General features: G+C 39.5%; 1 protein-coding gene across 6 annotated transcripts in view; it reads right to left on the reverse strand.

Annotated features, from left to right (window-relative positions):
• The window catches only part of Klhl32 (kelch like family member 32), a 265,516-nt gene that overhangs the window by 30,445 nt on the left and 211,940 nt on the right, over positions 1-23,131 (reverse strand). For 4 of the 6 annotated variants that reach the window (XM_045154373.1, XM_045154372.1, XM_045154374.1 and 1 more), the window contains 4 exons: positions 20,088-20,814; positions 6,764-6,822; positions 2,032-2,224; positions 142-236 (listed from right to left, as the gene is read on the reverse strand). In XM_045154373.1, the coding sequence (XP_045010308.1) occupies positions 142-236; positions 2,032-2,224; positions 6,764-6,822; positions 20,088-20,814 (1,074 nt within the window). Of the gene's footprint in view, positions 1-141; positions 237-2,031; positions 2,225-6,763; positions 6,823-20,087; positions 20,815-23,131 lie in introns of those variants that run through there. The other 2 variants (XR_006638120.1, XM_045154376.1) reach the window with 2 other exon arrangements.

Consider the following 23,131-nt stretch of genomic DNA (forward strand, 5'->3'; position numbering starts at 1 on the left):
TATAATCTGAACTAGCTACATAAAGAAAGGGGACCTTGAGATTCTTTCCTACATATAAATATGCCCTTTGGCAGTTGAACTGCAAAATATAACCTCACTGAACCACTTGAGAAAACTTCAAAAGGAATGCAAGCCACTCACCTGGATACAAGCCAGAGGCTCATTTGTCCAAATTGAATATCCACCAACTAAATATATTCTCCCATTGTGGACAGCAACTCCAGACTCATTCTGGCCTAAAGTAAAGAGAATTGAATAAAAAGAAGAAGAAGAAAAAAGTTCCTACATGTTTTAATTAACCCTTTTGCCACCAAGGAATACAGTTTTCCCTTGTGGCATAATAGTATATTCTATGGCAAGTTTGCAGCAACTAATCACTGTCTGAAGAACTCCAAAGACTTAGCTGCTGTATCTGAGAAGTGAAACTGCCCCGTCAGAATGAGGCCCAACCACCCATGAGCCAGCCAGCACTGTGGACGGCATAAGTATGAGAAGAGCAAGCTCTGTAGAACTGAGTTCTATATTGTATGCCATTAATCTATAGTGGTAGAGATAACATAGTTTGGATATGGAAAATATCCCGTGTATACTCTGTAACATCTGAATCCACCAATGCTTTTAAGACAAGTACTTACATTTGTGAAGTAACCACTGTAACTCCACAAAGACAATAAAATAGAGCCATGCCCCAAGCATACCACAAATGAAGACAAATGGCAGAAAAAACTGATAAAATAGCTGCCCTCTCCTTCTTTACATACACAACAGTTTTAAGATTGAATTAAAGTTCCAGCCTGCATAATCCCTTGATACCAACCTGCCAAAATGATGAAAGGCTCCCCTCCCCTTTCCAAAAGACAAAATAACTCACTACCACACATTCTTCCCTGGAGGCTGCCAGGGAGTGAGAACATCTTCTTATTGATGAGCCGACAAGACTGACTAGAATGATAAATAAGCCAGATCCTGCAGCATGCCAACCACAGATTGAGGGATCTAGGATCTAGGTACAACTACCACTGAGAGCTCAGTACTTAGACTGGACTTCAAAACTCACTTTGCAAAAATAAGAGCTAGAGAGCTAGGTGTGGTGGCCCACACCTTTAATCCCAGCAGAGGTAAGAGGATCACTGTGAGTTCAAGGCCAGCCTGGGATTACAGAGTGAGTTCCAAACCTGGGCTAGAGATCCCACCTTGAAAAAACCAAAACACAGAGCACCTCTGATTAGCACTCCCCAGCAGCATATGGAAGTAATTGAAAGCCCACTCTTTAGGAACTAATATTCCTGCCATTTAGAGTTTGTGATTTCCTGCTTACTTTAGTGGCTCTAGAAGGGATCCCGTCATTTGTGGATTTTAATAATGCCAGCTGGCAAGGGAGACAAAGTTTTCATTTCCAACCAGAAACATCAAGGGTAAGTGCTTCCATTCTATATTCATTCCTTTTCTTGTCAGGATGTTCATTTCATTTCTTTTGGAGGTAAGGAAAGGCCACATCTATGATTGTCCTATGGAAATGTATATGGAGATATATGGCCAAAAATGTAGCCAAACCTCTATGTATAGGCATGTTCCAAGGTGTAATTTCAAGGGTACTATACCCAGAAATAATATTTGATAGTGATAATGAAGACTGTCATTGTCCAGAACTCCTGAACTCTCAAGAAAACCAGTGGACTAAACAGTGAGAAGGAAACATCTGCTTCTATAAAGAGCTATGAACCCTTTGGCTACCTTTTCCTCCTGCATGTATCAAAAGTACCACATGGATATGGAGTGATGATAATGGAGTTGGCATGCTGCTTCTGGTCATATGAAAACATTCATGAAGATTAGCAGAGAAACAAGATGCTTAGTCCTCAGTGAGTCCAGTTTTGTGAAATAAATCATTCCTTTCTGGTTAATAAAGACACTTTGTTCTACTTACTATTCATTTAATTAGAGATTCATTTATTATGGATGCATGACAACCAAGTCTAGAAACTTCTTCAATCTCAGATTTTAAAAGTTTACTTAACAAAAATTACTTGCCAGTCAATAGGTTGAAGTTACAACGTGTCCACTGGTCAGTGTCAATATTGTAAGAATCTATGTGGCGTACAAGAATCCGGTCATTATTGTAGTCTAGGTCATTGCCTCCAAGAACATAGAGCTTCCTTTGGACAGCAGCCATGGAGTGGTAGACCCTTCTCTGAAGCATGGGGCTACGGCTTATCCACTTATTCTGAAAAAGAAATTCAGGTGCATTCTGTTAGTAGGAGACCCACTAGGTAGAAAATAGTAGTTCCCTAATGTTTACAACATTATATTTGAATATCATATGTATCTTTAAAGGTATGGACTTCATACATGAAAACAAAAACAAAAAAGAACAACATATTCCAATTCCATTTTATGACTTCCATAAGGCACTTTCTTTCATTGGCTTTGCATTTTACAAAAGAGACATTAAAACTTTTCACAATAGCCATCTCATGAAAATGGCTTAGAGGTAAAGCCCATGGCCTGGTATGCTGTGGAGAGTAGTGCAGTAATTTAAGAAAGCAGTCTTTAGGTCCAGAGTGCCTAGGTCATTACCAGTGTTTAATCTTTAGCAATCTATTAAATCTCTCTGTGCCTATCTCCTCATGTAATACTAATAGCTAGCTATAAAGATTTAATGAGCCAATATACATAAAGCATTTAGAAAAACGTTTCACCTGTAACAAGTGTTCATTACATGTTCTAAAAATATAATGATAAATACGAGGTGCTCAAGGCTCCTATATAATAAGCTTGGATGTGGGTGGCTTGGCTGTTCTTTCTAAAATTAACCTCAATGGACAAGCTGAGATTGGCTCAGTAGTAAACTTCCAACATTTCCTTTGTATCAGATTCCTTTCACATATTTACAACTTCATTTTCTGCCAAATTGGGAAAAGTTATTTCTAGACACACATTTATTTTTATTGGTAGAAGGCCAAGCTTTATGTGACAACTTAGAGAATGGTGAGACCACCAATATTTTGTCCTAATCATCCTTGATAACAATCAGGGTGTTCAACTCCCTGTGAAAAGAAGGCTCCTATTTAAAATACAATATAAATGGTAAAATTAGAAAATCAAACATGGCTTTAATTTTAAATCTAAGTGAACCAATTGAAACGTAAGTAAACCAAGTAATGAACAGGTAAATAAACCCAACCATTTCCTTTCTCCATAAGTACTGAACTTATGGGAGGAACCTCTTTTCCCTTTTTGCCAAGAAAAAATTGGATTTCAACCAGATAAATCATATGATGTTTTAAATAACACAATATCTCACCAGTTCACACCACTGTAGTAAAAGAAGCAAACAACACTAAGTGTATCTGTGCAAACACTGGCATATATATTTTAGTCACCTATTCACTATAGGTATATATTCTAGCTCATTTCTAATTCCTCCTTCAAAGATTATACTGTAGAGAAAGAGTCACTGGTACAATGTTAAAAGCTTACATTATGTTCTGTCTTTTGAACATATAATCAGAATCTCATTCCAATCAAATTCCTTCTTTAATAAAACAGTTAAGGCTAGCTTTCAGACATCTTTGATACATTATGCTTGAGTGAATTTTAAAATTCTGATGATGCTTATCTTGGGTGCTCTCTACAAGATAACCCATTACAATATTAGGCATCAGTGTTTGCATTAGCAGTCCAGTCCCCTGCCACAAGACTATAGATGCCATCTGTTTTGCAAAGCCTGCCTACATCCCCTGATTATATCTTTAGCTTCCTTCACTGCAGTGCCTGCCAGGTGAGCCGCCAACCGCTGCAAAGGCAAAGAAGCAGAGAGGCCTGTTGGGGTCATTCCTAATAAGCTAGCGTGTGAATACTAATCAGTGGTGGGGAAGCAGAGGTCACCCCAGCCTGCCTGTTGGCAGGTAGTGATGTGCTCTATGGCAGATGGCAGGCATTATCGACTTTCCACAAAGGCCTAGAAGAAAAATAAGCACCAGGGCTGAATGATAGAGTTATTGAGATTCTGAGCAAGATGCAAGCAGATGTGATATTTGCCAGTACCCACTGTAAATAATATGCCAGCAGAATTAAAAAAAAAAAAGAGCATGTGTGTATAAACATGAAACAAAACTCATTTCAGCAACATTAACACTACCTTACATGTTAACCATGTATGTACCAAACTCAAGACTCTGTAATTAGTGACCTCTCTTGAGACAGCTGAAGCACGGACAGCTTCAGATACTATAAGAAACATACTGAAAGGAGAGAAGTGGTGTCACCAATCATGTAATGGTTAAAAGAATGCCAAATACACCAAGGACACTTTGGGCATAATGTTGGTGGCCATCCCAGACTCACCTACCAAACTCAACCTGCTGTCAGACCCTAATATCTGTAGCTAATGAATCTTAAACCGCCTAGTCATAATCAATAAATATTTGCATTATCCAAATCATAGAAATGGCTATATTTAGTAGACATTTGCCAACTTCACTAATAATTTTTTAAATTTCTTTTTGCTTATTTTTATTTATTTATTTGATAGTGACAGAGAGAGAAAGAGGCAGATAGGGAGAGAAGAGAGAGAATGGGCACGCCAGAGCCTCCAGCCACTGCAAACAAACTCCAGACACATGAACCCCCTTGTGCATCTGGCTAACATGGGTCCTGGGGAATTGAGCCTCGAACCGGATCCTTAGGCTTCACAGGCAAGCACTTAACCATGAAGCCATCTCTCCAGCCCAACTTCACTAATATTTTTAAAAATACTTTTAAATTTTTATTTGTTTATTTATTAGAGATCGAGAGAGGGAGAGTGAGAATGGGTGTGCCAGGTCCTCCAGCCACTGCAAACGAACTCCTGATGCATGTGCCACCATGTGCATATGGCTTACATGGGCCCTTGAGAATCAAACCAGGATCCTTAGGCTTCACAGGCATGCACCTTAACTGCTATGCCATCTCTCCAGCCCTTCACTAGTATTTTGATAAAAGGGAAAGAAAAACATTACTTTTAGGGGAAGCAAGAATTAAGCTGGAAGTGAGAAGTGAAGAGAAAATGGGGCAGATACCATCAGTATGGTTCTGACTCAGGCCCAGCTGTTAGGAAAAAAAAAAAAAAACAAACAAACATATGGGCTGGACATGGTGGCACAAACCTTTAATCCTAGCACTTGGGAGGCAAACGTAGGAGGATCACCATGATATTGAGGCCACCCTGAAAGTACACAGTGAATTCCAGGTCAGCCTGGCTAGAGTGAGCCATTGGAAAACAAAATAAAATATGGGCTGGCAAGGTGGCTTTGTGCTTAAGGCATTTGCTTGTGAAGCCCAAGGACCCAGGTTTGATTCCCCAGGATGCATGTAAGTCACATGCACAATGTGGCACATGCATCTGGAGTTCATTTTTTTTTTTTTTTTTTTTTGGCTTTTAAGTGTCTGTAAACTTTTTATTTATCTTTTTTTTTTAATTTAATTTATTAGTTTTCTTTTCAGTAAATACAGGCAGTTTGGTACCATTATTTAGGCTCATCTGTGATCTACCCCCTCCCATTAGACCCTCCTTATTATTGAAAATGGGTCGTGCATTGTGGAGTTAGCCCCCAGTTATTAGTATGATAAATGTCTCTGAAAATCATGACCCAACATGTAACTCTGACATTCTTTCCGCCCCCTCTTCCGCAAGATTTCCCTGAGCCATGTTGGGTTCATTTTTGGTCTGCTTCATTTACAGTGGTAGCTGGAGGCCCTGGCATATCCATTCCTTCTATCTGCTTCTTCCTTTCTTTCCTTCTCTCTCTTTCAAATAAAAAAAGAGACACACTCATTTGTGTTTAAAAAAAATAATAGGGCTGGAAAGATGGCTTAGTGGATAATGTGCTTTCCAGCAAAGCCAGTGTATCCAGGTTCAATTCCCTAGGACACACATAGGCTAGATGCACAAGGTGGCAAATGAGTCTGGAGTTTGCTTGCAGTGGTTGGAGGCCCTGGCATTCCCATTCATTCTCTCTCTCTTTCTCTCTCTTATTCTCTCTCCTTCTCTCCCTCTCTCTGTATCTGCCTCTTTTTCAAATAAAAAATGAAAATTCGGGCTGGAGAGATGGCTTAGCGGTTAAGCGCTTGCCTGTGAAGCCTAAGGACCCCGGTTCGAGGCCCGTTTCCCCAGGTCCCACGTTAGCCAGATGCACAAGGGGGCGCACGCGTCTGGAGTTCGTTTGCAGTGGCTGGAAGCCCTGGCGCGCCCATTCTCTCTCTCTCCCTCTATCTGTCTTTCTCTCTGTCTGTCACTCTCAAATAAATAAATAAAAATTGAACAAAAAATATTTAAAAAAATAAATAAATAAAAAAAAAATAAATAAAAAATGAAAATTAATAATAACAATAATAACAATAAAATTTTTTAAAGGGAAGAAAAAAAAACATTTGTACTAGGCACCATTCTAGGACATTTTGGCTATATTGTTAAATGATATTTGAGACTCATGAGACTATAAAATGTTAAGTGGCACCCCCTCCAGAGAAGAATAACTCCAGGACAATGAAAATCCTTTGGACAGTATGGGAAACTCTGAGAAGGTGTGTGTGGCCTTCATACAGTAGAGCTAGGGAGCTGTGGATCAGTGATCACATCAGGCAACACAAGGACTTTATTCAGATGCATCCTTTCCCCATGAAGTTTAAGGTTCACCTGTGTGGTCTAGCCTTGCCATTCTAATAACTAATTCCCCTGGAAATTTTCTTAAAAAGTCATTTTAATTAGGGCAATGATTCTTACCTGGTTAGGTTCATACACCATTAGTCTGTTCTGATACTGTGCCGTGTTAGTTACTCCACCTGTAACAGAGCAATGTGTGTTAGAGCTTTTCATGAATAAAAAATAGGATACTGTAAAATGAGAACGAGATACAATTAAAGGAAAATTAGCTACTGCTGAGTGTCTGCTTGTGTGCTCTCACAATGAACCCATGACATAATTAAGAAACTTATTGCAGAAGCCGATTCACTTTTCAGGAAGGTTCAGAAGCAATCCACTTAAGTGAAAGCATCAAGCATGCGGACACTGCCAAGAGACCTATGATGAGGGACAGAGCACCACTAATGGAGGAGTGTGTGGGGACAACACACACATATTAAATCCCTACAGAACTTATGTCAGGGATGTAGCTATGCGGAAGATTCTTGTGCTTGCCCAAGTTGGCAATATTGGAGCTCTAACCTCTGTACATTAACACAGTGACATCTTGATATTTTGGGTGGCAGGAGTACAAAAGACATTCCCTGTCAAAGACAACAGGACAGTCCTTCTAGTAAGATATAACAATAGCAACAAATGTGAGTCATATGTAATTATGAGTCTTCCAATAGCCCCATTAAAAAGTAAAAATAGGGCTGGAGAGATGGCTTGGCGGTTAAGCGCTTGCCTGTGAAGCCTAAGGACCCCAGTTCGAGGCTCAGTTCCCCAGGTTCCACGTTAGCCAGATGCACAAGGGGGCGCACGCGTCTGGAGTTCGTTTGCAGAGGCTGGAAGCCCTGGCGCGCCCATTCTCTCTCTCTCCCTCTATCTGTCTTTCTCTCTATGTCTGTCGCTCTCAAATAAATAAAAAAAAATGACACAAAAAAAAATTTTAAAAAAAAAAGTAAAAATAGGGTGTGGGAGAGAGCTCAGGCAGTAAACTGCTTTTCTTGCAAGCATGAAGACCTGAGTTTGAATCCTCTACTTTTAGTCTTGCTACAATGAATGAACTTGGTTCCCATATCTAAGATTGATATCTCTCTCTCTCTCTCCGTGTATATATATATGTGTGTGTGTGTGTGTGTGTGTGTATGTAAATAATATTCTTTGGATATGTGTGTGTGTACATACACATGCATGCACACACACACAAATATCCTTACATCCTAAAATCCAAATAAATCCAACCACTCTACTATAAGCATGTTGGATGAGAGATAATCAACCTATGCTTTTTCTATGCTTGTTCTGTAAAAACCTCATACAACATGAAATTTTGTTTTGTTTTGTTTTGTTTTTTGAGGTAGGTTCTCACTCTCTAGCCCAGGCTGACCTGGAATTCACTATGGAATCTCAGGGTGGCCTCGAACTCATGGCAAACCTCCTATCTCTGCCTCCTGAGTGCTGGGATTAAAGGCGTGCACCACCCTGCCTGGCCCAACCATGAAATTTTTTAATTCCATTTATATTTTGCCATCAAATAGAAAATCTTTAAAGAAATCAACACAGTATGATATTTTTGGTAATGCAGTAAAAGGAATATGGCAACTAAAATCTATCCTCACAAAAAGTGCCTCAAAAACATATCCAGAAAATAGTCTGAAATAAATAACATTCTTAAGTTTAGAAAGTATGACAAAAAAAAGAGCTAACTGTGAAATAAAGATCCAAAATTGAGCCAGACTGAAAAATGTTCCTACTGGAATTTTTGAATTAAAAAAGGATGTATAGTTAAATACTAACTAAAAAGGCCTTAGTATCCCCTGGCTTTAGGCTGTTTTCTTACTCTAGGTCCCAGGCCTTTATTTTCTTCTTTTTAAGTATTAATTTTTAAAAAATTTTTACTTAGATTACTTTTATTAGAGGCAGAGAGAGGGACAGAGGGAGGGAGAGAGAGAGAATGGGTGCAGCAGAGCCTCTAGCCAATGCAAATAAACACTAAAGCATGTGCCACCATGTGCATCTGGCTTATGTGGGACCTGGAGAATCAAACCTGGGTCCTTAGCCTTCACAGGCATGCATCTTAACTGCTAAGCCATCTCTCCAGCCAGGTCTTGGTTTTCTTAATGCATTTACTTTAGACTTGTGTAACTGAAATTATTTCTCCTTAACCCTAAGCCATCTCTCCAGCCCTGTAAATTCTTTCCCTACCTCTTAGAGATGTAAATAATTTCAAAAGATACTTGTTACTTTTAGGAAACAAGAATAACTTCTTTAAGGACCTGGAGTCATCTCTGAAATGTTGTCCTCAAGAAAGATGGTGTCCTATCTCCCAGTTTCCAAGGGAGGTAGAAATCTAACTTTGATAAGGACCAATAAGCAAACCCAAAGGCCAAATTACAGAGAAAAGGTTATAATAGGAACAATAGAATTTGATCAATACATTGTTCCCTGAAAGTCCTTCATTGGCTCACCCTGGTGCTTGAGAGAACCTGATGCTTCCAAGGAGGTTATTCAAACCTCAAACCTTCATTCTCATTGCTCAGTCTTCCTTGCCTATTTAATATTACCCAGATCAGCCATTGGCACAGGGAAATTTTGCGAAAGAGGGGTGGAAAGAATGTCAGAGTCACATGTTGGGTCATGATATGCAGAGACATTTATCGTACCAATAACTGTGGGCAAACTCCACAATGCACGACCCATTTACATCAACAAGGAGGGGCCATTGGGAGGGGGTAGGTCATGGATGAGCCTAAACAATGGTACCAAACTGCCTGTATTTGCTGAAAAGAAAACTAATAAATTTTTTAAAAAAGTAAATGCTTTGAATAGGTCTCTACCATCAAGTCCATGGCCAAGAAGCAAGCCCATCAGGATTTAGAGGATTAGTGTGTAATCCTCAACTGAACTGACACAACCAATTAATAATAATGGGTGCATAAAGAGGTGGGCAGCTCTCCAGGCCAACCAATCATGGTGAGAAGACAGTATCTTCCACATAATTAGCCATGGCTATTACTAGGCTATCTTTAAAAATTCTGTAAATTTTAATCAGTCTTTAAAGTGTATGTTACTTATAAAAATTAATACACTACTTTCATTATCAACAAACATGTATGGAGGAAATCCACAAGGAACAGGGAGAAATGAGATTCCTGGTCTTAAAGAATACTTTGGATTTCTCACTGAATATCTCATTTCTCAAATGAAATCAAAGAAGAACACATTTCACAAGGCTGAAGCTGAAATACCTACACAGAGACAAGATGTATGTCAAAACAGATATAGAGCTGTGTTTTCTTTTATTCCCAACTTTTTATATCTGATTAAGAATGGAATGTTTGAGAATTCTTTCTCATGCAAGAACAATTCAATCTATTAATTTTTTTGTTTGTTTATTTTTACTTATTTGAGAGCAACAGAGAGAGAGAGAGAGAGAGAGAGAAAGAGGCAGACCAAGAGAGAGAATGAGTGCACCAGGGCCTCCAGCCACTGCAAACTGAACTTCAGACGCGTGTGCCCCCTTGTGCATCTGGCTAACGTGGGTCCTGGAGAATCAGGCCTCGAACCAGGGTCCTCAGGCTTCACAGGCAAGCACTTAACCGCTAAGCCATCTCTCCAGCCCTAATTCAATCTATTAAGACCACATGCATATTCAAGGTTAAAATGATTGCCAGTGCTCCTCATGACATGGGCTATAAGTACCAGATAAATGTCCAGCTCACCCATAACCATTGAAAAAGAACAAAAGGGCTATAGCAAGACCCTACCATGAGAAACAAAAAACAAAAAAACCAACAAAAAGAAAGAAAGAAAGAGAAAAATAAGGGAATGCTTCCAACTGCAGTGAACTACCCACTTTATTACACTATTTGAAAAATATTTACAGTGCATGTGGTTAAGAATCTGCCCACTGGCCCACTGTGGATGAGTGGAACTGTCACCTCCTGCTTGAAACACAGAGCACAGCAGATCACCATGTTCTTCAGAATTATTTACCCCACTTTCACAGATGCATCTATTATATATTTTTTGTCCATCTGTACCCAATAATTAGATTCCTTACCCTTACACAAAATTTTCACCCATATGACTTGGTTTAGAAATGATCTATTGGGTTATTAGTTGGGAATAAAAATGAAAGTCCCAGTTAGTTATCTGCCTGATTACCTTGAGAACATGAAACCACAGGCAGTGCCTAACAAACCCAGTGCTGTGACTTGCCAAGTCAAGACTGCAAAAGAAAATCTTGGAAATTTCTTCTCTTGGTTTTGCTTTTGAAATAATTTACTATGAGCATATAAATAAAAGTATTTCTTCTCAGTATGAAAAATAAATTCTACTGAAAGCACGCAACTTCATATTACATCATTCAGCAGGGCTTTATCATTACATTCTCTTTACATGCCACTCTGCACTTCAGATTCATCTGTTAAAATGAGATGCTAAGGATTTGCATACAGATTTGACTATACAAAAATAGATATGGAATTAATAAGTCTCTATATGTTTTAATTTTTCCTACTCTGGAGTACCCTTGCCTGCAGCAGTGCTCCTGGCTTGGAAAGTCAGCAAGCTGATTTGTCTGCTCAGGGTGATGATGCCACATGCTGCTGTACTGTCCCTTGCAATCAAAGCACTTGCAAAGATAGATTCCATGCCTTCCTCTATTGAGTATATTATATAGATTGGCAGTTTTGATCTCTCTCTCCCACCCCAGGGGGGTATAATCTGCATCTTAACAGCTTTCTATAGATACATCTGTCATTAAATATGCCATGTCATATCAGCATTCATTTTTAAAACCAAGTTTTCTTTAACTTTGAAGTGTCACAGTGAAAGTTAAGACTTTTCAGCTAAAATTGAAAATGAGCAAGTTTGTCTTACACTTTTGAACTGCCACTTAAAGATACACTGCAGGTTCCTCCAAAGTCAAATAAGTCTTTAAAAACTGCCGGAAGGGATGAGAAGTTACCACCAGGTACCTGTAGTGAGAAATGCTTTCCATCATCGAGACAAGAGGAAAGCATTTTTCTTAAGCTTCCCTATACAACTCTTCATAAGAGTGTGTGACAAATGGATGGATGAATGCATACCAGAAAGAGGATGGCATAACAAGTGACTGCCTTTGTCTCTGCTGCACGAGATGCTCACACTGCAGTGGTACTCCATGCAGCCCACAGCATCTGCACAACAGAGGTTGGAAGAGCAGTTCTCCTGCACTGGTTAGAGCCAATCCCAGTTTGATGGCACTGCTATTTTATTTTCCAAAACAGAAAATTCTTCTCTTAATAAGCAGAGTCCTGTGCTGACTCTGTGGGGAGAGGCCCATGGTTCCCAATACAGTGTGAGGGCACAACTAAGAGCTGGAGGCAAAGAACTGACCGTCCACATGCTTTTAGGTCGGAGAGCTCTGCCTGCAGACTTGGGTTCAGAGAAAATCAGCTCAAGGTCTCCAGCTCTCTTTCTGACCACCTTCCCAGGGCAAGAGTTTCAGGGCAGGTTGAGGCAGTAACAGTAGCACTCCCTTATGACTGTGCCCTTGGGGAGCCCACCTCCGGTTTCTCATAGGCAAAATGGAGATGAGTGCCTCCCTCAAAGGTTTAGAGCGTAGTACATGCACATAATCCTTAAAGGAAGTATGGTAGTCATTTTATCAAAAATTCTTGCCATTTCCATGTATACAATAGTGAGGTAATAAATTGGTGTAGATTGACTTTCTGTAATAATCAGAATTGCTGGCTAGTTTATTGAGATTTTTTTCTTCTTTAATAGTTTTAAGTTCTCCTACAAACTTGTTTCAACTTCATATTCACAATTTATCCAAAAGAATGATCTGACAGTTTGAATTCAAATTAGTTATTTTTACAGAGTGAAACTCACTATCAGCCCTCAGAAAAGAGACATGATAGGAATACTTCTAATAAGTTCAAAAATACAATTACTGCTTTTGAGAGAAGGTCTCATTCTATAGCCCAGGCTGGCCTGGAACTTACTATGTAGCTCACAATGGCCTCAAATTCATGGTAATCCTTCAGCCACAGCCTTCTTAGATTGAATGGTGGATTACAGGCATGAGCCACCACACCAAGCTAAAAAAATAATTGTTATATTGTATACAAGTCAAACTGATTATATTTTCTGAGAGCTTTTAATGCTGCATAAACAATTAGAACAAAGAGTCTTTGTGCTGAATTAGCATCTGGAATAGTATACTTAACATTTGCATGAATTTAAAACTAGTATCTTTACTATTTCTGTCATACTTGAGGAACTCACACAAATGGAGGTGTAATTAGGTTCAAAACTCCTAAAGAAGTTAGGTGTGGTGGTGCATGCCTTTAATCCCAACATTCAGGATGCTGAGGTAAGAGGATCACTGTGAGTTCAAAGCCTGGGACCTGCCTCAAAACAACAGTAACAACAACAACAACAACAACAAACTGCAAAGAAAGCCTCAAATTCACAAAATATCTATAAGGGATTGCTGCATTTGAAAATATAAATTGTATTTCTATCATCTAGAGTGAACAGGTACAAATTTATAATCCAGAAATAGGCAAAGTATATACCATGTGTTGTTTTAAATGGTAACATTTTACCACAATGGCACATCAACTAGGGCCAGGTGCCCTTTAAAGTCTCAAGAAAAATTCTCCACAGCTCTAACTGCTTACTCTGTTGGGAGTCAAAATCCTCCTTCCACAGTTTCTACACTCCATTAGTAGGGTGAAGCTCTCCAGTCACAGCCTCTGTGTCTATGTGAAGTGGCTTTGCCAAGTTCTTGCTTTTATCTCCCTCTCCACACCAGATTCTTCAGGCATTTCCCACAATGTAGTTCTACCACTCTCTCTCTCTCCTCTTTAGAATCAAGGAAATGGCACTTGTCACATATATGTAGGTAGAACAATCTAGCTCCACCTCTTCTCCTAGACCCACCTAGACCAGAGAATTCTGTCTAACAAAGGGAAGTTCTATCTGACGAATTCTGTCTGGAGTCAAGGATTTGGACTTTTGTTCAGTGATTTAAACCATGTCAAAGGCAGTCAGATTATACTGCAACAAGTATAGTAACAACTTTATAAACAATTGTATTTTAGAGTTTTCCTATATTATCACTAAATTTCTGTGCAAGTTGACCTTTGTAGTGCTGCTTATGTTTTCAGAACAGAATGAAAGGGTCACAAACAGGAAGATGATTTCTCAATACTGCTCCCGGAGAAAGGTGGACTTACTCAGGGTTAGGAAGCTCTAACCTCCACCAGGCAGGTGGCTCCCCTATGTGGCAGCTGCTTTCAGGGGCAGCAAACGGACTTACTCTTTGCAGTTTGGACCTTCTTCCTCAAGCTAGTGTTCAGCCCCTCTCTGACTCAGTCCCAGTGGGAGAACCAGCCTGCCAAAGTCTTTCCTGCAGAGGCCTCTGGGTTATTCCCACCGAGGGTCTGCCTTTTTCTTTCTCTGTTTACATTGCCAAAAATTAGAACAAAAATTTTCAAATAGAGATATTTATAACTTCATACCTTTTAATCTCAGGGTAGGCTCTGGCAATTTCATTTATTTATTTATTTGAGAGAGAGAGAGAGAGAAGAGCAGATAAAGAGAGACAGAATGGGTATGCCAGGGCCTCTAGCCACTACAAACAAACTCCAGACACATGCACCACCTTGTGCATCTAGTTTATGTGGGTCCTGTGGAATCAAACCTGGGTTCTTTGGCTTTGCAGGCAAGTGCTTTAACTGCTAAGTCATCTCTCTAGGCCTGGACAATTTAATTTTTAAAAAGCTGATCAGTTCCCCTATTTTCTATGATGCTTTTTGCCAGGTCCCTCTCTTCAGGCCTCCCACATAGCCTCTGTAGGTCAGTCTCAACAGATGCTCTTGCCTTGCATGTGAATCCATCAAGAAGGAAGCCTCTCAGGTTCCTGCTCCTCACCACTGGTACCCAGGTCCACCACTCCCCTCCTCCCAAGGCTTAGTGCTAGAGTGGTCTTTCATCCAACCCCATACCCTAATTCCCTCCTGCCCCTGTAGGACGCTGTGATAGTCTCTGGGCTTCTCCCAATTCCTGGTACCAAGAGATGATCTCAGCTCTTACCAGCTGAGATCCTGCATCTTCAATCTAACTCTCTTCTTTCCCTTATTTACAGGTTTTCTTAATGGAGTTATATCCTTAAGAGAAAATAAGTCCCTCTGAGGGGCTGGGGAGATGGCTCAATGGTTGATAGTGCTTGCTTGCTTACAAAACCTGTGATCTGAGCTTTATCCTCCCCAGCACTCACATTAAGCCAGATGCAAAGTGGCACATGTATCTGTGATCCCAACAAGCCTGTGACAATGAGAGGCAGGAGAATTCAAAGCTCAGCCAGCAGAGGCAAGAGACTCTGTCTCAAAGAAGGTTGAGGAAGACCAAAGACACCTCAAAGCTATTGTCTGATTGACACATGTGCACCACGGCACATGTGTGCCTCCCCCCCCCCAACATGCATACACATGCAGACACACCCAAATAAATAAATGATTTTAAAGTTCCTCTGAATCACCTGATGTCCTAAATTTACTCTTTCCTAAGCTAAATTTCCCTCCACCTTCATCTTTTTTTTCTTTTCTTGTATCTTTCCTTAAAGCCAAAATGGTATTTATAATGAAAAAAAAATCCTTGGTTGTTACAAAGGTTGAAGGATGCAGGAAAGTGCCTTAGCCACTAAGTCATCTCTCCAGCTCTACACTGCACATCTGGCTTTATGTGGGTACTGGGGAATTGAACCCCTGTCCTTAGGCTTTGTAAGCAAGTGCCTTAACTACTGAGTCATTTTTCCAGCCTAAGATTGAAGTATGTATGTCCCTAGAAACAATATAATCTCTTCCCCTAGGTAGGAATATATGGGAAGCCAGACAATAACTGAACTGGTCTGCTAAGCTCAGTCAAGGATGAAATTCAGATGATACACTGTTCATGGATATTAGTCTGAGGCAACCATTGTGGCCTTTACCTGTGGCTTGTACTTCATTACTTTCCAATCATATCTTTTGGTGTGTGCATGTGTGTGTGTAGATATTCACATGTCTGTGGTCATACATGTGTTTGTGAGTGCACTTGTATGTGGAGGGCAGGGGTTGACATCAGACATCTTCCTTAATTTTTCTCCACTTTGATTCTTCACTAAACTTAAAGCTCACCAATTTGGTTAGTCTAGCTAGCCAGTGAGCTGCAGCAGTTCCTTGTCTCCACCTCCCCAGTGCTGGGATCACAAGTGCACCACCAAGCTGGACATTCTATGTGGCTATTGGGGATCTACACTCAGGTCCTTAAGTTTGCACAGCAAGCACTTTTTCCCCTGAGCAATCTCTCTGGTCCCTCCAATCAGATTTTAAACTACATCTTCCACTCCCTGAAATACCTTTCAATGGAATTTTCCAGAGGCCAAGTAACTCTGCTTAGTATCTCATAATTGATAAGAAATGAGTCATATAGTTAAACACGGATGTTTAACTATACTGTTTTAATGCACCACAACCCAACTTCCACCATGCCTGCTGTTAATTTCCGATATTTTAGATGCAAGCAACATGTCTGCACAGACAGGAGAAAACTAAAGCTATGGTATTTTAAAAATATTGCTGCAAATTTTACATTGTTCTAATTTTAGTGGTAGAAAAACTGAAGCTCTTTTAATAGGCTTGAATAAATTAGTTGTTTAAAGTGGAGCAATACAAGCTTCATATAAATTTAATCAAGTTGAAAATAAACATAGCTTTAAGGGAGTTGAAAAAACTTTAACAAATGTTCTTTCACTAATGAAGTATCTAAAACTGTCTGACTATCAGCTCCTAGAGGGCAGGATGTGTATTTGCTGAATTAATCTTATTTATCTATGATCCAGTACTATGTAAGGATGTAACATTCACCAACAGTCAAGAAAGTATTAAATACTGCTTCTGAGTGGATGCTGTAGCAGTTGTATTTTTCACAGCTGTAAAGTACCACCTTCGTAGTTAGCATCTCATTATCTTGCTGCCATCTGATAAAAACACAAAGGTGAAGTTTTTCTGCAAGATGAGCTCAGGATCTTTTGCACGGTGCAACACTATTGTACAAAAGAGAGCATGCATTTTAAAACACAGCTGCAGGATATTTCATGCTTATTTTACTTCAGTGTTGTGGGTTTCAAATCACAGTGGAATGGAGAATTTGTGAATTGGGTCACAATGTCAAATGCTACAGAAGCCATCTTAAATTAAATGCTAATGGGTACATCCATACAACCTGACTTTCTGAATTCCTCTCTGCTTGTCATTCTTTTAAAATTATGCAGTTTTCAAGATGTCTTAATCCCCAAATGAACAGAAAAAGGGTAAAGAAAAAAAGAGAAGTGAGCAAGCTGAAAATATTCAGTCTCTAAAGAAGCACTCATTTGTGTTCTATGGAAGAGAACTGAGCCTCTAAAAATCCACACTCTATAATCCACACTACCTCTACCTCAGGCCAAGCTTGCAAAATACCAGAAGGATGCCAATAACTGGATGCTCATCAATTAAATTGGAAATACTTGATTATTTGGTCAGAAATAAGAAATGGCTTCACAAATGTTGATCTGCTCCAAAGAAATCAAGCTAACATTATTGAGAGAGAGGGTGCAATATTCCTGTCATTTTTAAAGAGGACCTATTACTGAATGTAGTCACCTCTCCTCATTCATGGTTAGATTCACAATTGATTTATTATAAGCTGGGCCTGAGGAAAGAAGAAAACGATGGAAGGTATTAGAAATGTCACTGGCGATTTCCTCTTCATTCCAATTAAAGGTATTGTACTCTACATAGGAAAGTGAGTTTTTCATCTCAAGTATACAGTAGGGGGAAACAAACCTGAGAAAATTGTGATGGTTTTCATTAAATACGGTTTGCACAGGCAGCATACATTAGTGCAAAAGAACAAAGAAAATGTATTTCCTTTCATAGAAGGAAGAAGACAAAGTAAGATATCAATTGAATGTATACTAAGTTTACAGATTTTTAAAAATGGAACAGGAAGCATACAGGCCCATATTGAAAAGGAAGTCTACTTGATGCCATGATGACAGAAACAGCCAGTCTAAAATGACTTTCTTCTGTATTTCCTTAAACCTCACTGCAAGGGGATTAAGTAGTAATGTCTTTAAGACTATTAAGGGAAACAACAGGACATTCCAAAAGCTAGGCTGTGCAGGCCCAGACAGGAAATGTTTACTAAAAATTTATGAAAAATCCATATGAAATTTAGAAAGTGCATACAAAATTTAGGAATATAGTACATTAACAACATATGAAATCAAACAAGTCAATGGAAGAAAATACAAACTGGAAGAAAACAAATTATACTAATTTCATAAATCCATCATTGTTCTGCTGTCCAATAAAGTATAGATCTGTTTCTTCCATTATTAGCAAAAACTTAACAGTTGCTTTCTTGGTGGGACAAAGCACCTGACCAAAAACAGATGATGAAAGGAAAGTTTTTATTTGGGCTTACAGTCTCAAGAGGAAGCCTCATGATAGCAGCGAAAACATGGCATGAGCACAGCCAAACATCACCTCTCCCCCAGCAAGAGAGTAAGCCAAGTTCTGGCAATTGGAAGCTGGCTATAACAACCCTAAGCCCAACCCCCAAAAACACATCTCCTCTAAGAAGGCTCTAACTCCCCAATTGCCACCATCTGGGGACTAAGCATTCAGAACCCATGAGTTCATGAGGAGATATCTGAGTCAAACCACCACAATGCTACATTACTAATATACACAGCCATTGCTAATATTTATTAGGTATACAGGACCAATAAGTATTGGATTCTCCTTATTGATCCTCTTCCTTTCTCCTAGTCTTACCTTCATCCATTAATCTATCAAGTACCTTACTTAACCCTGGCATAAGCTATGTTATATCAATAAAAATGCATGAATAACTGAAGAATCACTGAGGCTGTGACTATCTTCATAGAAGGAAAAAGAAGAGCCTATATTCATTAATACTGGAGAAAATTTTGTAAAACTAAATGCTTAAAAATTTGGAGAAAATTTTGCTACATTTCCTAAAATTGATTATTCTTTCTAAGTACAAATATAAATGTTACCTTTAAAGATTAAGTTATTAATCTATTTTTTGGGGTTCTTGATGACATTCTTATTCTATTTGAGTTACAAAGTAGGTCTCCCCTAACTGAGAAAAACTTTAGCCTTTTCCCTAAAAGGAAACCTTTTGGATGGATGAACACTTCCGGACTTTCTTTATAACAGAACTGAAAACATGGGCTGATATTGTGACACTGAAAGCATATGCCAAGCAAAATGGCAGGCAAGATTAGCTAATCAAGCAAAATTAGCAATGAAGGAATTAATGGTTGAAGCTGGGTTATGGACGAGTTACTATATTATTCTCTTCACTTTTTCCATAAGCAAAAGGTTTTTAAAAATATTTTATTTTAATTAATTGTTTGAGAGAGAGAGAAAGAGGTGGAGAGAAAGAGAGAGAGAATGGGCCCACCAGGGCCTCCAACTACTGCAGACAAACTACAGACACATGCACTACCTTGAGTATCTGGCTTATATGAGTCCTGGGGAAACAAACCTGGGTCCTTTGGCTTCGCAGGCAAGCTCCTTGACCACTAAACCATCTCTCCAGCTCCAAAAGGTGTTTTGTAAGACAAAAAAAATAAATAAATAAACTAGCTGGATATGGTGGCTCATTCCTTTAATCCCAGCACACAGGAGGCAGAGGTAGGAGAATCTCTGTGAGTTCTGGGCCACCCTGAGACTACATAGTGAATGTCGGGTCAGCCTGGGCTACAGGGAGACCCTACCTCAAAAACTCAAACAATAAAATAGAGCTATTCCTCCATATGGTCAGTAAGAAATAGGAATAAAGGGCTAGGATGGTATCAGTAAGTGCTATTCACAGAGAACACAAAACTTTTATTTCAGCAAGTTAGAAAGCCCTACCTTCAATAAACAGCACAGAATACCTGGATATTCATGTATCTACTGCTATACCTAGCACGATGGATTTAGTGGGATTTATTTTTCCAGACTTTGAGGAAATCGCTCATAGTCAGGCAGCCAAAAGTGAAGATAAAAGAATAAAATCTGTGAAAACCATAGTTTGTGTTTAACCCACAGATAATCAAGAGCTGACAGTGTGAACAATAGAAGGTTTGGTAGAACAAAACGGACCATTAACTTGCATCTGAATTTTTATACCACCAATCATTCAGAAAAAATAAAAATAAAAATCACAGAAAGGTCAGGTAGGTGCTCAACAAACGATGGTTAATTAGCTAAAAATGGCATTAATCATTCCATTGCACATGGCCAAACTCCCAAAGCTTGACTTCTAAATTTATGCCACAGTGAAAGCGTCTTTCAGTAAATCCAACCCATGAGGCATGTTCTACCTGATATCCAAAGAAGTCCGTCAGCCACGTATCCGGCGTGGCACGAAAGGGACCGGTCAAAGGACTGCACAAAAGTCCACTTGTTCTTCTTAGGGCAGTATCGTTCAACCGTAGGCAGAACCTGCCGGAGCTCATTCCTGCCCCCGACTGCATAGAGGTACTGGTCCATGGCACCCAGCACAAAATGCTCCCGGCAGTTTTTCATAGGTGCTATCTCTGCCCAGGAATTACTGCGAGGGTCATAGCGACAGGCAGTCCTCACTGCACAAGTCCGGCCGCTGGCATGCTCCACTTCCCCTCCTGCTACGAACAGGAAGTCCCCCATGACTGCCACGCAGTGATGGCTCCTTCCCACAGGCATGGGAGCCAGCTCACTCCAGTTGGCGATGGCAGCTATGAGAGCATTCTCCTGATCCACGGGGTTAAAGTACCGCAGTTCCTTGACTTTACAGACTTCACGCTTTTTCCCACCAATAATATACAGAGTGTCTGACTGGAAGCGTGGCTTGGTCCTGCGCGTCTGCCACACAGGCTGGGCATAGATGCTTTGGTGATATTCCAGAGCCTCATTGACAAGGGCTGTTGCAGTTTCACTTGCCTGGACCAGAGGGTGGGACAGGGCAACTGTATGCAGTGTGTCCACATCCATGAGGCCAAAGCGGATGTACTGCAGGAGCTCATCCATGTGCTGGTAGTGACAGTTGTGTTCCAACCACCTCACAGCTAGCTGAAACAGAGGGAAGTGAGATGAGAGGACTCACGGGCTTGTGGGCAAGTTACCATTATTCTGTCAGACACTTAAAAATGCTTCCTACAAAGAGCATGACATGGGAATTTTCTCCGTTTTATCATCAGAGACACAAAACTTAAAGACGTAGGCTTAGGCAGAACAATAAGCCACATGGTTTATGGCCTCTTTTATGGTGAACAGTAGTATTTGCTTTCAAGGAACAAAAATACTGTTGCCAAGCAGCATAGAGCATGAAATACCCCACCACCAGGAGACATCAATGGTGGGCAGTGACAACATAGCTCAATTAGTATATGCCAACACATAAGTGCTGTTATCAATGTAAGCAATATGAGAAAACATGATCATCTAAAAAGTACAGGGTGAACCAAAGAGAAAATCAATAGTACACTAACAGAAAGATTCAGGGGGAAAAATCGACTCCCTCCTCCATCCTTTGGTAGATGCAGCCAATAGGAAGATGAGATAAAGTAACATTATAAGGGATAAATTTTATCATTTTCCTGGTGGGTACTTTTCACTTGGGTATAGTTGTTATTTACATGTACAAGTTGCTGTCCATTTGTTAAAAGTCATTCCTACTAATGGGATTTTTGAGGAGCTTATTTATTTATTTTTTTGATCATATGAGGTACTGTCCAAAGGTTCTAGAATCTTTTGAGGGACTGTTATTCATCCTATCATGAAGACCAATCATATATGCTATACACTAGCCTGGTTAACAGCTTAGTTAGTATATATATTATTGATTTTTTTAAATATTTTATTTATTTGAGAGCAAGAAAGGGGCAGATAGAATGATGCACCGAAGCCTCCAGCCACTGCAAAATAAACTCCAGACACATGTGCCACATTGTGCTTCTGGCTTACATGGGTCATGGAGAATCAAACCTGGGTACTTTGGATTCACAGGCAAGTGCTTTAACCACTAAACCATCTCTCCAGCCCCAAAATATTTTTATTTATTTGAGTGAGAGTCAGGGGGAGGGCAGAGAAATACGAGTATGGGCATACAATGGACTCTGTCACTGTACATGAACTCCAGATGCAAGCACCACTTTGTGCATTTGGCTTTTCATGGGTACTGGGGAATTAAACCCAAGCTTTGCAAGCAAGTACCTTTAATAGCTGAGCCATCTCCTTAGCCCAAACGAGCTCATTTTTGTATTATGAACATAATAGCAGAATGCAATGCTAATTTTTTAAAAATTTATTTTTATTTATTTATTAAAGACAGAGAGAGGGAGACAGACAGAGTGAGAATGGGCATGCCAGGGCTTCTAGCCACTGCAAACGAACTCCAGACACATGTGCCACCATGTGCATCTGGCTTACGTGGGACCTGGAGAATTGAATCTTGGTCCTTAAGCTTTGCAAGCATGCACCCTAACCACTAAGCCATCTCTCCAGCCATTAATGCTAACTTTTTAATTTAGTGTGGCTTAATATTTAAATATAACAAACATTTATATAAACCAATACAAAATTATTTAATATTTCCAGCCAAAATATTTGGTAGTACTAATTCTTAGGAATGCTACATTAAACTAGGTCTTGTAAAGAATACTAAGAAGGAACTAAGGGAGTCAGCATGGAAAAGGGATGAGTATGAAAACTAAGTTTTCCTACTTGACATGTTCCTACCCCATAGAACTAGGGTTCTTGACTTCCCTGTTGAGAATGCTCACTTATAGAAGGAGGATGATGATGTGCTACTCTTGGATGATTACTCCCCAGTGAAATGAGCGTTTTCATCCTGATTTAAAAAAAAAAAAAATCACCACTAAATTCCCTGGGGCACCAAATAATTTCAGACTTCCAGAGTTTCTGCATCTTTTTGACAAATGGCTCTATAAAGTAAAGTACATTGTGGACTTGTCTTTTTACCTTCTAAATAAAGTGAACAGTAGTAGAATTCACTTCTGCAATCAGTAAAGTCTCTCTCTTAATTAGGTGCAAAGGAAAAGAAAATTAAAGAATCACCCCGTTAGGCACCAATGAGGCAGATAGCATTGAAGGAAGGTTAGGGACACTTTCTAGATGTTTAATAGAGAACAGCATTTTAATAAGATATCAACCTAATAAAGAATAATTATTGTATGGTAACATCAACAGTAATCAAAGATGATACAGAAGAAACTTGACTCATCAGTTATGAGGTCTCCACCAGAAGTGAAGAGGGCTCCTACTTTTAGAAGTTTCTAGGGATAGGATTCCAGTTATTTTTCACAGGGAGATAATTCATCAAATTGGTGAATAATTTTTCTTTTTGGTTTTGTTTTTGAGGCATGCT

The sequence above is a fragment of the Jaculus jaculus genome, chromosome 7, assembly GCF_020740685.1.
Source record: "Jaculus jaculus isolate mJacJac1 chromosome 7, mJacJac1.mat.Y.cur, whole genome shotgun sequence".
NCBI classification, from domain to species: Eukaryota; Metazoa; Chordata; class Mammalia; order Rodentia; family Dipodidae; genus Jaculus; species Jaculus jaculus.